Source organism: Henckelia pumila, chromosome 2 (assembly GCF_033568475.1).
Source record: "Henckelia pumila isolate YLH828 chromosome 2, ASM3356847v2, whole genome shotgun sequence".
NCBI lineage: Eukaryota > Viridiplantae > Streptophyta > Magnoliopsida > Lamiales > Gesneriaceae > Henckelia > Henckelia pumila.
The window spans coordinates 169921563-169937709 of record NC_133121.1 but is presented as its reverse complement, the minus strand read 5'-3'; the positions used below and the strand labels follow the sequence as shown (position 1 = coordinate 169937709).

The 16147-nt window shown below is 34.6% G+C and overlaps 2 protein-coding genes across 2 annotated transcripts; both read left to right on the top strand.

The window, feature by feature from the left end:
• Positions 1–3461: 3461 nt before the first annotated feature.
• LOC140878940 (probable NOT transcription complex subunit VIP2) lies at positions 3462–9936 on the top strand. Its single transcript, XM_073282565.1, has 12 exons — positions 3462–3481; positions 4469–4610; positions 4710–4871; positions 5141–5353; positions 5437–5532; positions 8273–8355; positions 8446–8532; positions 8673–8987; positions 9088–9140; positions 9234–9275; positions 9482–9626; positions 9880–9936. The coding sequence occupies exons 2-12, from the start codon at positions 4499–4501 to the stop codon at positions 9934–9936; spliced, it is 1365 nt and encodes a 454-aa protein (XP_073138666.1). The 5' UTR covers positions 3462–3481; positions 4469–4498.
• A 2135-nt stretch (positions 9937–12071) lies between these two features.
• LOC140878939 (uncharacterized) lies at positions 12072–12947 on the top strand. Its single transcript, XM_073282563.1, has 2 exons — positions 12072–12464; positions 12555–12947. The coding sequence occupies exons 1-2, from the start codon at positions 12072–12074 to the stop codon at positions 12945–12947; spliced, it is 786 nt and encodes a 261-aa protein (XP_073138664.1).
• The last annotated feature ends 3200 nt before the right edge of the window (positions 12948–16147 follow it).

Genomic DNA, 16147 nt, shown 5'->3' with positions numbered 1-16147 from the left:
GCGGGGTGGACCACTAGGTTTTGCTTACCTGGTATTTTGACTTACTTTAATTCCGCAGTTACTCTGATTAAGATTATTTTATATATTAATTGCATGCTTAAGTTCTAATTAGTGGGTGATCACGACGCGGGTCACTACATTTATGGTATCAGAACATGCAATAAGATTCTTTGGGACATAGTATTGATTTTGGGTTATCCTTTGTAGGATTACAATTTGGTTTCAATGACGATAGCAGTATCAGGAATTGGAATAGCAGGAGGTCTAGGCTTTTCCAAGATCTTCATTGCCAAGGTTGGCATCAGAAGTTTGTATTATGTGGATCCCAGCAGGATGGAGCTGGAAGAGAAGATTCAGTTTTCAACGCTAGGTGCTTCTCCAGGTTGAAAGAAATGTGTGACATGTAGTCATCCATTGTGAGTCGACCAAGGAAGCCACCCCGGAAGACTCTCCGCTAGTAGTTGAAGAGATTGTCAGAAGAATCTTGTCTCATCTACCAAATTAGGAACCCAACAATATTGGAAGTTTTCGGTAGATTAACAAGATTTTATTCTTTGAGATCTTGTGAGGTAGAAGTTCTGCTGACATGAGTAGCAGACATGAAACTTCATGTTCAAGATCAGTAGACGGAATGAAAGACTTCCGCAGGAATTTAAATACTGTATTTCAGTTGTAATCAGATGTATTAAAGATTTCAGTATTTGATGTACTCAGTTATTGTTGTATTGTACATCTTTCAGTGTAATCTTTTGATTAAGTTATGTATTACATGGGATTGTAATAAAGATTGTATTAGAACCTGGATTGGTGGTTCAAGTGTTGTAATCTTTGAGATTAACTTGGTTATTTTGAATAAAAGACTGATCATTATTTTAATGAGTACTTGGGATTTTACATGTTTTCATTGAATATTTCTAGATGTTTTACCTAGAATATTCTAGTAAGCCAAGTATTTGCCAGGAATGATGTGATTCATCAGGATGCATGAATGTTTGTTCTAGACGGATTTCCTTAGAATAGTTGGCTGTTTTGATCTTTTTAGATTGATTACCTAGTGATGATGGATTTTCATCCACCAACACAGGGGCGTGAGCGACAACGCTCAATACGAAAGCAATGATATATAAACTAATATGTAGAAAGCAAATGACTTTAAAATATTGGGTAAAATAGTTTACTCAAGGCGCCATGAATATACAGTACCATGCTAAGAGAAAGACTCCGCGGGATACTCGTATATTCCCTTATCCACTATAGCGTCAAAGACTACCGTCGTGGCAGTTCTTAGTGATAGCAAAACCAGGGGCTGAGTCTCCTCATGCCAAAGCTATACGTGCATCCGTCGTCAGCCCTTTGCTGTCGATAGCCTTACATCTAGACCACAGCTTTGCTAGGATGCCTAGATCGCACTGTCCTCCCGGATTTTCAATCGGGCGCCTATAATTTCCTAGATCTAAGTTAGAAGGTTAAAGAAAAGAAAGAGGGAAGGAGCTCGGTGCGCTTGGAAATGAAGCTCGGCACCTCTATTTATAGACGGAGTTCGGACCGTTCAAACCCTGATCGGAGCCTCCAAACACGTTCGGACCATCCAAACCCGACTTCGGAGCGTCCGAAGTCCCATCCGCACGTAAGCCATGATGTCACCTTGCTGATGTAATTGATGACGTAAGACCTAGCCCTGATCGGACAGTCCGATGTTGCCGACGGAGCGTCCGATCTCGGTCGAAGCCTCCGAACTCCACTTCGAAGCGTCCGATATGTGCTGGCCCTAGCCCTGATCGGAGCGGCCGATCTGTGTTGGATAGCAAAATTGAACTGTATGAGCAAATGTAGATATAGTCTACCAAACTGAATGAATGAATTAGTCATTATCGAACCAACATTCCCTTTGCTAAGCTGGAATTTTGATTAAATTTATGTAAAAACAGTCATTGAATACCCGTGAGCAGTACCTTCAGTGTACCAATATCATAAAGGACAATGATGTGGAAAATGACAAAATCAACGATTACTATATTTAAGATGGATACAATTTGATTTTATTGAATAGTCAAATATGAAGTCTATAAATATGAGATGATATCAGTTGGGCTATGCCTTGTTCGAAAAATGTTCGCATAACTTCAAGTATTCAGGATCTCAAGAGCCCAGCAGATCAAAGTATTCTATCATAGTTTTCATATTTGTAATCTGATCATTGAGGGTCATATTCGTGCTTAAGATTCGAGAGAAAATACTCAAGACTCAAAGTGTTGTAAAGAGAAGTATACTAGGAGTTTTCTGTTAGCCGGTGTAAATTCCTGCTCATCTAGGTTGTTAGAAAGTATTGTAATTGTCGTAGTACTCTTCTCGTAAAAATTATTCCCACAAAGAAGAAGGACTGACGTATAAGTTGTTTATCATGTCTTCGAATATCAAGAAACAAATTTGTGCCATTTACTTTTTCAGCAGGCCTTACCCTATTGATTGTTGTGTTCAATTTATCAGTCAGACAACTTTCCACACAGAACTGTGTTAGTCAACTTATATCGACTCATCGAGAATTATAAATTCTAAGTTGTTGACCCAAACCGAATTAATTGATAAATTAGTGTCATGCATTGTTTATTCAAACCTCCCTTCTAAACCAATCACCAGATCATAACACATTATTAATTTATAGCGGTTTTACTGTATATGCAAAGGAAGTAGACAAAACTAAAAATTATAGGTGGTTTTGTTTAGATTTAAAGTGTAATAAAAACTGATTTGGAATAAAAAGTAAAATGATTTTCTAAATAATAAATTAATTAAAGCTTTTATTTTTAATAAAATTAAAGTGTAAATGTTTGTCAATGGTGATTTTATCATTTTACTTTTTATTCCAAATCAGTTTTTATTAAAATTAAAGTGTAAATGTTTGTCAATGGTGATTTTATTCTCGATGTAATCTAACATAAATGCATATCACTGAGGTTTCACTTTTTTGTTTTAATAATTTATATTATATTACGATTTTTTTAAAATTATTTTATTTAAATTTAAATAGAATGTGACACAAATAAAGTCAAATGCCAAGAATTCGACAAGACAGCTGACTCAATTTAATTACAAATTATTATAAATTTACTTGCTCTATTAAATATAAAGAATCGCCGTTGAAGATTACATGCATTAAATTTTTGATTTTTTCTCTTGATTTTTCACAATCTGTAAATAGCATAATATTACGTAGATGGTTTGAATTTACACGACATATGCTCAAAATTATGAATAGGATAACTAGAATATTTTGAATAATTTTTGAAAGTGAGTTTGAAATAGAAAATCTTGAATATTTTCATTAAATTTCAAGACAGGAAAAGGACAATTTTATGCAAATTTCACATACAAAGTTTAAAGTTAAGAGAGAGAGTCCTAGCTCCTATATAAAGCTAGGAGAATCCTCTGTCAATTCCAACCAACCAACTTACTACAAAGCATCCTTCTCCACAACAGTTCAGTGAGAACTTCTTTTCTTCCCATGAATTAAATTAGTTTTTACTCTGAAAATTCAAACATTTTTTGCTTCTGATCAGTTTTCTGAAGTATTTTATCATCTCTTTGTTTTCATTTTTTTAACCCATAAAGATTCATTAAAATATCGAATTTTCATCGAGTTTTATTTTTTTTCATTGAATCATTATGTATTTAGTGTTTTTTAAACATATATCTAGATTTAAAGTGCATTTTCTTGTTTTGTAGAATTTCTTTTGTTTATGAGAATGTGGTTATTGCATGGGTTAAGAATTGAGGTTTAAAGACTTTGATTTTGTCTTAGATATATCTCTTATTTTTCTTGGTCATGTTTTCTGGATATGATTTAGTTGAGTAAACACGGTTAAATTAAAGGAGCAATAATGGAATGAAGATATCTGATTTATTTGTTAAATAATCTTTGTAAGTGAATTACCTTAATTAATCGGAAGTCGGATCTTGGTACATAGCTAATTAGAAAGGCGCGCAGAATATTGTTTTTGAAAGTATTAAAATGACAAAATTGGCTTATGTTTTGTGAGTTTTTAAACAATGATTTGGATTTTAATTTCATGCCCAAAGAAAAAGTAAGTAACTTATTTGACCGCTAGCCTTTAAAAATATATATATTGTGATAATTTATATTGTTCTGTTATATTTGTGTCGCTTAAATAATTTCGTCTTATATTTACCGTTAGATATTACAAAATTCATGAAATCGAGTTTTTTCACTTGCTTTATAAATAATGAATGCACCTGAGTGACTTTAAATTCTATCCATTAATATGCATATTAAGAAAATGTGGACAAGAAGCTGCATGGTCCTTAATTATAAGAGGGGTTTGTTTTTTTTATTTGATGATCTTAAGTTGTTATATGTGTTGTATATAAAAAATTTGGAATACATTTTTTGAAAGACCGAAATGATTTATTAATGTCATAATTAGATTGAAATTATATATCTTGCATGTAGTTGATCCCTATTCTACTCCATAAGTTAAAAATGTGGACACCAAAGTCGTCAAACACGGAAGATATCAGTGGAAGAACTTACATGACTGATCCCTATTCTACTCCATTTGTTCCATCTAGTGCTGCTTCTAATGAGTTTGGTGGTATGCATTCCAAGTTTCTCGATTTAGTAAAATATATCATTTTTTTTTGTGCATAAAAATGTTGTAATATTGCTTGATTTTCTTTTCCCCATATTGCAGGAAACGATAAAGGGCTTCACAACAATAATATTCATGGGAGTTTAATTACTCCATATTTTCCTGCGTCATTTGAATCAAGAAGTTCAACGAATATTGTGGATCCTCCAAGTTCTAATGGGTTAACTAATCTCTCTAGTCCTGCTTCTAGCTTGAACTTTTCCGGTAAATACTATATATTTATCACACACACACATATATATATATGATTTCTTAATTAGTACAACACTAGCAGTATAATATTACCTTAAAAATTGAGAAGTTTAGCGCTACATGTTCTATGTGCATAACCTAATTTATCCATATGTTGGTATTCATGTTTGCTTAGCAAAAAAAAAATTTGTATAATTTTATGTAATTTTCATTCAAACATTCTTTAATTTATTTGCATATATAAATATACAACTGATACAAGTAACTTTTGGATTTCTTAGATCCTTGTATGGTCTCCATCCCTGAAAATTCTCATATTGGAGCCCCTATTCAACTCTCACAAAACCAATATCAAGACGAGACTGGTCATTTTAGTTATATGAGGTTGCTAAATAACCCAAATAGTGATGATCATGATGTTAATGTTGGTGTCAATGACTTATGCAACCTATACGGATTCTATTCTTCTGTTGGTGATCCTCAAGGCCTACCAGGTAATTGTAATTAGAGAACTAATTATGAGAATTTTAAATTGTTGTTTTTTCTACAGTAATGGGTGGTTTTCCTTTCCACACAGGTTTAAAGCAAATCAATAACTTTAGCCTTTTTCAACATAACCAATATTTTGGAATTCAAAATTATGAAGGTTTTTCTGTTTGGTCGCCCTATGAAGGTTCTTTAATTCTCATATTAAGGATTTTTAATAAACTTCTACGGGTATTATTATGGGTCGAATTTTGAAATCTAATAATTACCCTAGTACTGAGATGATATTCAGAGTCGTACCTGTGCCCGATAGGGCTTGAGGCAAAAGTAAAAAAGTGGGCCCTATTGTTTGGGTAAATACAATAAATAATAAATAAATACACCAGAAACAATATATAACATCAATAAAAAGTCAACAAATATTTGAAATAATTACATAACAATATACTACCTGTTTAGCTGTTTTAGAGGTGATAAATGAAAATATTTTCAAATCTGTATAATCCAGTTTTCGGATAATTTCTTTGTAAATATACAAAATAACTAGCTCATTTATTCTATTTGGGAATAAACCATTCAGTTTTGTCAAACATTGTAGAAAATCAATTGTTGTTTACATTTGTTAAATCTCATCTCATGACGATCAACTCCGAACACAAATCATCACCATTAATGTCTTCACGTTAAATGTTAAAGCTCCATACAAGACTTCATCAAGCTAGTTAAAGACATGTTCTTTAACTTCTTCAAATTTAACATAAATCCAAAAGTATTTTGAAATTATTTAAATTGTTCAAACCGAAATTGAAAAATAAGATAAGACTTAATCAATTACTAGTGTCACTCTGCACCTGTTGCGTGCTTGTACAGTTAGAATAATTATTTAAATATGATAATTTTTGTTATTTTTAAATTAATAAATTTTAACACTATTTTTTTTTATTAAGAGTGATACAACTATTTAAAAATTTAGAAGTACAGATATGGATTTAAAAAATACTTAAATAATTTAAATTTTTTGAAAAGTAGATAATGTTACACCAAAACACAAAAAGTTGTTACTCTAATGGCCTAATTCTTTATAAGATAGTATATATAACAGAAAATATTCAAACTAGTCTTTTTTATTTAATATTAATATTGGACTTAATTTTTTTATTCAATGGACCACCAAATCAACATATGTATAGATAATTTTTTTTTTAAAAAAAAATTATTTTGGGCCCCTTCTAGGCGGAAGCCTTATTGGCCTCATAGAAGTTACGACCTTGGTGATATTTCCACAAAAAACATCCAATATGATGTTGAACATCAGGCTTCCAAAACTTTGTATAAGATATTTACAAAGGTAATATGCTAATACTCTATCCACAACTTAAAACTACTCCACACAACTTTATATCCCATTATTCTATTTGTACATGATTGATATAAAATACTTTGGATTTTTTCAAACAGTTCTAGAATGTCCTAGATATGGTTCCAAGACAATATGCACTCTTGTTGCTAATTTAATGTCACAATGGTTTCTACTAAGTCCATGTTGATGCGAATCTTGGATGCATGGAAGAGAAACACGACTTTATTAAAATCATACCCTCAATTCAATAACAAAAAGATTCTTTAATTTTGTCCCGATCTTTTGAACAAGTAAGTTTCGAATATCCACCTCTAATTTACTTGAAATTAGCAACAGATAATCACGAGAATAAACAATTAATCACAACGGAACCTTCATAAAACTTGTTTCTGACAATCCACGAAGATAATCAATCGACAAACACTACAAAGTTTATGAAACTTTGATAAGTTTGATTTGATAAAAATAAAGCAAAGCTTTGGCAAAATTCTAGAAAGAATTTTAAGAATTGATAAAAATCAATAATTCAATAACTTCAATAATCTATGTTCTCTTATGAATGAGAAGTTTACAATATATAAAAGAAATAAATTAGGAATGCTAATAGAATTAGACTAAAGATTTTCTAGTTGGATTATAATTCCAAAATCCTAAAGATACTGTAAAAATATTGCAAAAGATATCAAAGATATCATCTATAACTTTCCTAATAGACTTATAAGACTCAAAATAACACAATATATCAAAATATATCAAAAATCACGCACACACACAAAACACCTTCGGTGTGTGAAAATCTCGGGCGCGCAAGAAGATGGCGCGGGCGCAATGGCCTTGCGCAGGAACGGCGCAGGCGCGCGACAATGTGGAGCGGGCGCGTAGGGTCTTCGTAGGAGTAAGGCGCGGGAGCGCGGATATAGGAGCGCGGGCACGCCGCAGCTTCGACTTTGACCTTCATTTTCTTCACTCTCTTGACCTCTTTTGACCTCAATAAAATTATAATAATCTCAAAATTATATTCAAGCATTCCGAATTGGTTTCTATGTATTCCAAATCCTTCAACTTTCGATTGTAAATCATGGAGCAAATCTTAAAACAATATGAATCTTCGAGCACCTTCTAGATTCATATCACATGTGCACATTCCTTAAATATAAACTTGGCGTCTCTAATTTTACGTGTTGCATGCATGTTATTTTTCCATTTTGGGATGTGGGGAGTGAGACTGTTTTCTAGCATGTATTTAATAAATCTACTCCTAACACCACAAAAATACAAAATAATGACGACAGAAATGCGGTGAAATATCGATCGTCAAAGAATTTAGTGTCGTGGGCTTATATAACGACTAAAATGTAATTTGTCGTTATTTGCAATTGAATTATACCGTTTATTGATAAATATTTCTGACGGATATTTTAATCATGTTTTAATTTTTTTACAGATATATAAATATGTTGCTAAGTTTGCGACAAAAGTACAATAAATATGTCGTTAAATCTAGTCTTACTAATGGAATATTTATCATTCTTGATACTATTTTCTTTTCATTTTGGAATTATGATAGGTGGTCTTAACTTCCGGGGTGTCGTCAATTATAGTGCAACACAACATCAAGAAGAACATGTACTGCAGCCTACGCAATATCCAGTAAGTTATAATGTACTTGAGAATTGACACGATGTTTACTTGAACATTTGTGAATATCTACCTAAATCTTAAATTCCTTTTATTTTCTAGATGGGAAGATCTCCTGGTCTTATGTTTGGTGCTATAAATGCATCAAATTATCCTCTGCAACAAGATCATTATTTTCATGGATCCCGGGTATTGCACAACCTATTGTTTCTATTATCTATTAATTAAGCTTCGAAAGTTCAAGAAGTTTCATATATGAAATTCATAGAGGATATTATATTTGGAGTTCTAATTACTTTTAATTATTTTGATGGTCATCTTATATGCAGGAATATAAACATTTCCAGCAACCTCAACCTTGTTTCTATAATCTCAGCTTAAGAGGTAAAGAGGTGGCGCAAGGCTCTGTGCTTGGACCTGATGACTATGGGTTGCTTGGCTTTCTAAAAATCATAAAATGTGCCAATCCAGCTAAAACTGCTCTTTCCATCGGAGTTGATCCGCACTCCCTCGGCCTCGATTTAAATTCTCTGGAGCCTCTTCACCCCAAGTTTGAATCTCCATGGTCAGATGAACCTGCCAAAGAAGGACTAAAGTATGATATTCCCGATTGCTACAATTCCCAACAACCTCCTCCATTAAAGGTGTTATTTTATTCCTTTCATTGGTTAAGTAGTAGTGCAAACATATTCAGCTAGCTAACACTGTTATTAATTAATGTGTCGCCTAATTGTATTCGTGCAGCAAAGACACTTCAAGAAATTTGATCTTCCTATGTTATTTTACATTTTTTATAGGTAAGTACATCGATTCGGGCCTTTCAATAGTTTAAAATTTAGGTTCAGTTGCGCTTATCTTTTTGGGTTTTGTATCCTATATATATCTTACAGTATGCCACAAGACCAAGCGCAACTCTTTGCAGCAAATGAACTGTAAGATTTTTTATCCAGATATATATTTTATTTATGTTTATCTTTTTTTCTTGAGTAATAATTTTTCCAAGACAGAATAGTTAGAGGTTTTGATATTGTTACTTGTAGTATTAACATTACATCTCGTTATGTTCAAAAGAAAAAAGAAACATTGCGGCTTGTTGGATGGTGATCTTTACATGCTTAAAGCTTCCAATTCTTTGCAGGCATGATAGAGGGTGGTACTTCCACAGAGAGCTGCACATGTGGTTCACGAGGGACAAGAACTTTGTTCCTGATGTAAGGAATGCAACTTTTGAAGTAGGTAGCTACGTCTTTTTTGACCCTTCAATATGGCAGACGATAAGACAGGTTAGCAATATTGAATCTCGAGTTTCCTCTCAAATTAAATTGGTGTCTGAGTTTGTGGAATAGGTAAACAATGGTCATGAGTTTGGTTCTGCTACCGACACTTTTTAGGACACGTTTGTTGCATGGAGCAATTGCACTATGAATTTTTCTTGGCTAGAATGATTTGAAATTTATATATTGTATAAGATTGAGTGGTAACGACTATATGTTCCCACACCATAAAACTTATTTAATTATTTTATGTCGGATGCAGGAGAAAGTTGTTCTATATTACGAAATGATAGAGCAACGACCGGAAGTTCCGCAGTAGTGATGATTTTTAATGTTATGGTTTCTTCTCCCTGCTGGCTAGGGTCAATTTCATTCATGATTAACTTAATTGTTACATTGCCCAAACAAATTCAAAGAAAGTCAATTGTGACATTTTGTGTGATATGCGTGCTTTTATTTCTGGATTTATTTTAATATATTTAATTTAGTCATGATGGTTATTTTTTAAGAAAATTTGGTTGTGACATTTTGTTTTGTTATGTTGCAACTATATTGAATAGTTAGGTAAACTTTATTTTTTTAAAAAAAATAACAAATTTTGTGCAATTCTTGTGTAATTTTTGTGCATCCACATTACTGGGGCATGGATTTACGTGAACTCGAAATGATTTTGAATTCCAACCATATTTTAGTCTCTTCAATTTCAAATTTTAAATGCCTCTTAATTAAAATATTTCAAATCAATTCCAATTTTAAATATATACAAAGGGTTTAAGAGACACAAAAATATGTAAAAGATATATAGAATGAATTGATCAACTCCTATATATCAGTTACTAATTTACTATGATCAAATATTCAAAATACAACAAAAAGTTCGGCAAGTTCGATTTTAAGGGTATAAAATTTGTTGCAATTGAAATATTGGGAGAAAATATAATTTAATGTGATGTCGCAACTAAAATTAAAATACTATTAAATATCTCATATATGTGCACCTAAATACTATTAAAAATAAAATACTATTAAAAAGTTCGGCACGTTCTAGTTTCCTTGTTTTGTTAAATATCAATCATGACTCACGTAACAAAATAGACAAAATTGTAAGAATGAGCGATCCTCTCCCTACAATTAAAAAGCCTCTTAAGATGGATGAAGCAACTTCGAAGGGAGAAAGATTAACAGTGGCTCGGGTTTGTGTTGAGGTAGATTTATTAAAGCCTCTTCATTACAAAATTTTCATTGGAATGGGTAAAAAGATCTTGGAGCAGCGGGTAGTGTTCAAAAATTTGCCTAAATATTGTGTGGATTGTTCTCATGTTGGACATGATGTTAGCAAATGCGCCAATGGCAAAAATCCTAGACCTGCACCTAAACAAGTGTATCATAAAGGTGATTTACGTGATGTTATCAATAAAAAACGTGAACATCTTAATGAAGATCGGTTGAAAGATGCTTCTGAGTTGGGGCATGAAAATATGCAGGCATCGGATGATTCAGGGAATATCTCAAATGGACCTCGGTTGGTTTGGAAGCAAGTGGGTAATAAAAAAGGAAAAGAGTTCGTTGATCAGCTTTATCTTGGGCCCCAAAGTTCGTTGTTTGGCCATGGATCAAAGTCTTCCAATCATTTTGACCCTCTTTTTGAGTGTCTATATGAGGATGCTTTGGTGTTTCCCTCTAATGATGCAGAAGGTATGACTTTGAAACCATCGCTTCTACAGGAGGGGGAAGTTGAAAAATTTAATCCTCTGGTTGACAATCTTGCTAATGATCCAGTGTTGGCTAGAGATTTGATTATCTACGGTAATAATGTAGCTTCCAAGAAATTCGATGGTATTTGGGATGGAGATTGGACAGATGGGGTGTTTATTCAAGATGGATTGGATGGATGTGGAATTGATAATTCGGGTGTGAACAGTGATGATCTTTTGGTAGAAGACCCCGAGCAGGAGATTGATTGCGGTGATAATCGTTTGGAGCTTTGTGATAGGGAGCAGATTATTGGTCCTGAGGATGGGTTACTGCGGGAGCCAGGCCACTCTCTGGAGGAACTTGATACTGATAGAGGTTTAGATCGTCCCTCTGATGGGTTGGGAAAGGGAGTTATTAAATTTCTTATGATAACTGAATCTGGGGCAGAGACAAGCAACATGCAAGGCAATGTTTCGCAAAAGATAGGCTCTGGGCATCCGCCAAAACGTAATAAATCGGTGCCTCCTTTGGGGGCTCGAGCTGGCCAAATTAAACAAGCTGCTGGTCACGAACATGGTTCTCAATGTTGAACGGTCTTGTTTGGAATGTTCGAGGAATAGGGAATAAATCTTCACAATGCAGGATTAAATTCCTGAAAGATTCTAATCATCTTTTATTTCTAGCGATTCTTGAACCGATGCATGTGCTAGATCAGGATTGGTTGAATAGAAAATTTGGGTTTCTGTTGTTGTTGCCAATATGAATAATAAGATTTGGTTCTACAGTGTGAATGATATTGTGATTTCGGTGCTTGTAGATCATGAACAGTTCCTTCATTTGAAGATTTCGTCTGGGTTATTTCCAACGAATATCTGCTTGTACATTGTTTATGCGAAATGCAACAGGGTTATGCGTAGGGATCTTTGGGAGAGATTACTTGAGTGTCAACCTTTTGACGGCTGTCCTTGGGTTGTTGGTGGAGATTTTAATATCATTGCAAACCCGATGGAGCATTCTCTTGGTGTAGTTAACCATCCAGGAGGTATGCAGGAATTCGCTGATTTTATTGTTACTGCTGGTTTGGCGGATGCAGGTTTTATTGGATCCAGGTTTACTAAAACAAACAGGAGGATATGGAAACGTCTGGATAGAGTCTTGATATCATCATCCTAAGGGAATTTTTTTAATTCTTTCAAGGTTGAACATCTGCATCGTGGATCCTCTGAACACTGTCCTTTACAGATTTCTGCTCCTTTTATGCCTAAACCGAGGGGTTCTTTAAGGTTGCAGAACATGTGGTTTCTTCATTCTGGTTTTATGCAGGCGGTCATACTAAACTGGAATAACCCTTGTTCTCAGAGGCGCTTGGTTCGCCTGGTGATTAAATTAAAGAGGCTTAAGAACCATCTCAAATGGTGGAATCAAAAGGTGTTTGGCAATATTCATGACAATCTCAAGGCTCTGGATTTAGCTGCTTCTATTGCCGAAGAGAGGTACAATTTGATTCATTCGGAGGAGAATAGGGTAGCATTATCTTTGGCTCAAGAAAATCTGTCCCAATGCTTGTCTATGGAGGAAGCCTTCTGGAAGCAAAAGGCATCTTCAAATGGATTGTTAAGGGGGGAAGAACACTAAACTTTTCCACAATATGGTTAATCTTCGTCGGTCCAGAAATAACATCTATAGAATTTGGGAGGAAGGGGTTGCTCTGGAATCGCATTCGCAAATTTCGGAGTCTGGTGTTCGCTTTTTTGAGAACCTATTCTCTGGTGATCCTATTGTTCATAACAGGCCTTCTTTTGATCATATCCCTATGTTGGTAAAAGAGGATGATAACATTATGTTGGAGGATTTCGGAGATGGAAGTCTATGATAGTGTTTGTTCGTTACATGAGGATAGTGTTGCTGGTCCAGATGGATTCTCAGTTGTTTTTTTCCGAAAATGTTGGGATATTATTAGGAGTGATCTAGTAGATGCCATTCGAGATTTCTGGTCTGGCTTTCCTCTTTCCAGGGGTATTTTGGCCATTACTATTATTCTGATCCACAAAAGTGATGATGCGCAAAGATGGTCTGATTTTAGACCGATCAATTTATGTAATGTGAGCAACAAAATTGTCACTAAGATTATTTCCACTCGTATGAGACGTATTATGCACAACATTATATCTCAGTCTCATAGTGGCTTTGTCACAGGCAGGCTCATTTCTGATAATATTTTGTTTGCTCAAGATATGGTTAATCATATTAATTATCCTATCAGAGGTGGAAATCTTATTATGAAATTGGATACGGCTAAGGCTTATGATAGAGTGCAGTGGGGTTTTTTGCAGCAGATGCTTCAAGCTTTTGGTTTCTCAGAGATGGTTTGTCAGATGATCTTATGTTGTGTGAATAATTGTTGGTTCTCAATCAATATCAATGGTAGTCTCTCAGGTTTTTTTGCTGCTCACCGAGGGCTTAGGCAAGGTGACCCTTTATCTCCTCTGTTATTTGTTATTGTTGCTGATTATCTTTCCAGGGGGTTAGATGATTTATATCAGAGACACAAGAGTCTCTTCCTTCATTTAAAATATTGTCATTCTTCTCTTCCTGCTGCGGTGCAAACTGTGCAGCAAATGTCTTCCACTTGGCGTAGAATGATGAAAATTAGAAGCCTTGCAGAACATGAGATTGGATGGTGGATTGTGAAAGAGTGGGTGCCCGGTTAGCCAACTTGTGGCTAAGGGCTTTTGTGACTCTATGTATAAACAATCTTTGTTTAATATAATTTACATTCATTAATGACATTTTCTTTGTCTTTCTTCATATTGTTATATTGTGATATACTATTGATGTTTTGATAAAGACCTTGAATATACTATAGTGTAAGTAAGATGAGATAGTGAAAAAATAAAGATCACTATTATGAAACACATCTTATAGTCACTGTATATTCTAAACAGTTCCTAGTCAATTGAGCCGTCCGCTAATAAGGATAAGGATCGCTCGAGATTGAGACTAGCATTTGTTATGCCAAGTACCACGTTTCATTGGTAATGGACATGGAGATGTTCAAAGCATGCAAATGGATATTCATATGATGAATGATCGAACTACCCTATTCGGACTTTCCAAGTGGTTATCACTTATCGAGTGGATAAAGTCCGCGGTTTTGGTTGTACACCATTAGTCCTTACTACTTGAAACATCATTGAGACTCTATATGCTAGTACTGTACTTTGACTCGTTTACCGACTCTATTGGGGTCATCAGGTGTCGGGATTGGGTATAGTTACGACACATATAGGAGTCAATGCTTTGTTGTCAAGGATTCACCACATACTTGCGAGTGTGGATATCCTATGCGATCTGAGGAGATATTAGTGTGACGAATCTCTGGCCAGAGTACATGATGTGTTTTAGGTTACTCGGTTTTCCCATGCGATGTCACTATTTTATCTCCAAGATGTAATGCATAGTTATCGAATCTCGAACGACTCTCGATGCACCAATTGTTGTTGATTCGATCGGGATATATGGATGAAGGGACCGTACTGTACGCTAACCAAAATCTACTGGTTCTTGCAAGAACTATCAGTGATACCTAGGGAATCATGGGGCGATGTTGTTAGACGCTTTTACCATGATTCGTTGGGCAAGTCGGAAATTGTTGTTCCGAGTCACAAGGAGTTGTGAGCCCACGGCTAGCTGTATCCCTGAACCATTGAGGGTCACACAAGTAATGGATTACTAAACCCCGTTGAGATAGTTAAATTTAAAGAATTAAATTTAATGAAAGAGAAGTTGGACTTCTTAACTAAAAGGGAGTGGAATTTCCTAAAATGACATAGGGATGAGCATTTTTGGAAATCACTGAATTCGGATTCAGAAAAATTATCTTGACTTTAAAAGGTGCAGAAATGGTTTTTGTGCACATTGGTGAAATCGGTTTATCAATCGGAGTCATGATGAATTTTATATTAATTTCTATAATAACGGGCTTGGCTTGTTGGGCTTAAGTTATGGATTGTGGGCCCTAAAGAGTTAGAGTCCTAATACAATCATAACTTAATCTAGTCTAGAAATTATCTATAAATAGATGAGTAGTGTTCGAAAATCACAAGAATTCATTCTAGCAATTTTCGAAAATCACTCATATTATTTCAAGGGGATTTTCGAAATCCTCTGTCCCTTTTTGAGAAAATTCAGTTTGTGATTTTTACGGAAAATTACATTCTGAATTGACAGATCAAATCTATTTATTCTCATCGATAAACATCTGATTGATTTCTAGTGCAATCAATCAGAGGGTTTCTGTTTTCTGTTCGTGGACCTGATTTCGGAGATTGATCGTGAAGCCATCGGTTCCCGGGATATACAAGAAGAGCAGATTAAATTTTGTTGGTGTCCATAATCAAGCCGTTGCTTGAAGAGGTAAAAATTTAATTGTGATTTTATTTTTACTTGCATAATTTAATCGTAAAGTTTTGATATCCATGATATGGAATCGTTCCATATATAAAAATAAAATTTTTAAACTTCCGCTGCACCCGATATCAATTCTTAATTGATCTGAACACGTTATTTTCCAACAGTGGTATCAGAGCCAGGTTGCTCAGATCAAACGATTAAATTAATCGATTGTACAAAATATTTGGCCTCGGTTTTTTGAAAACAAAACGAATTTTAAAAATTAAAAATTTTTGACGGAACAGGGGCATCGGGGCAGCGATTTGATCGCTGCCCAGGGCAAGGGCAGGGATTGAATCGCTGCCCACGGGCAGCGACGAAGTTGCCCGCCTCCACGTGGGCAGCCCTGTCCCACGTGGAGGAAGGGGCTGCCCGGGAATGTC

Bases quoted from the DNA above. Each gene is read 5' to 3' on its own strand.
- LOC140878940 (XM_073282565.1), top strand. From the start codon at position 4,499: ATGTGGACACCAAAGTCGTCAAACACGGAAGATATCAGTGGAAGAACT. The intron at 5,533-8,272 runs GTTCTTTAATTC...GAATTATGATAG, and splicing joins TGTTTGGTCGCCCTATGAAG to GTGGTCTTAACTTCCGGGGT. The intron at 8,533-8,672 runs GTATTGCACAAC...TCTTATATGCAG, and splicing joins ATTATTTTCATGGATCCCGG to GAATATAAACATTTCCAGCA.
- LOC140878939 (XM_073282563.1), top strand. From the start codon at position 12,072: ATGAATAATAAGATTTGGTTCTACAGTGTGAATGATATTGTGATTTCG. The intron at 12,465-12,554 runs GTCTTGATATCA...TGTCCTTTACAG, and splicing joins TATGGAAACGTCTGGATAGA to ATTTCTGCTCCTTTTATGCC.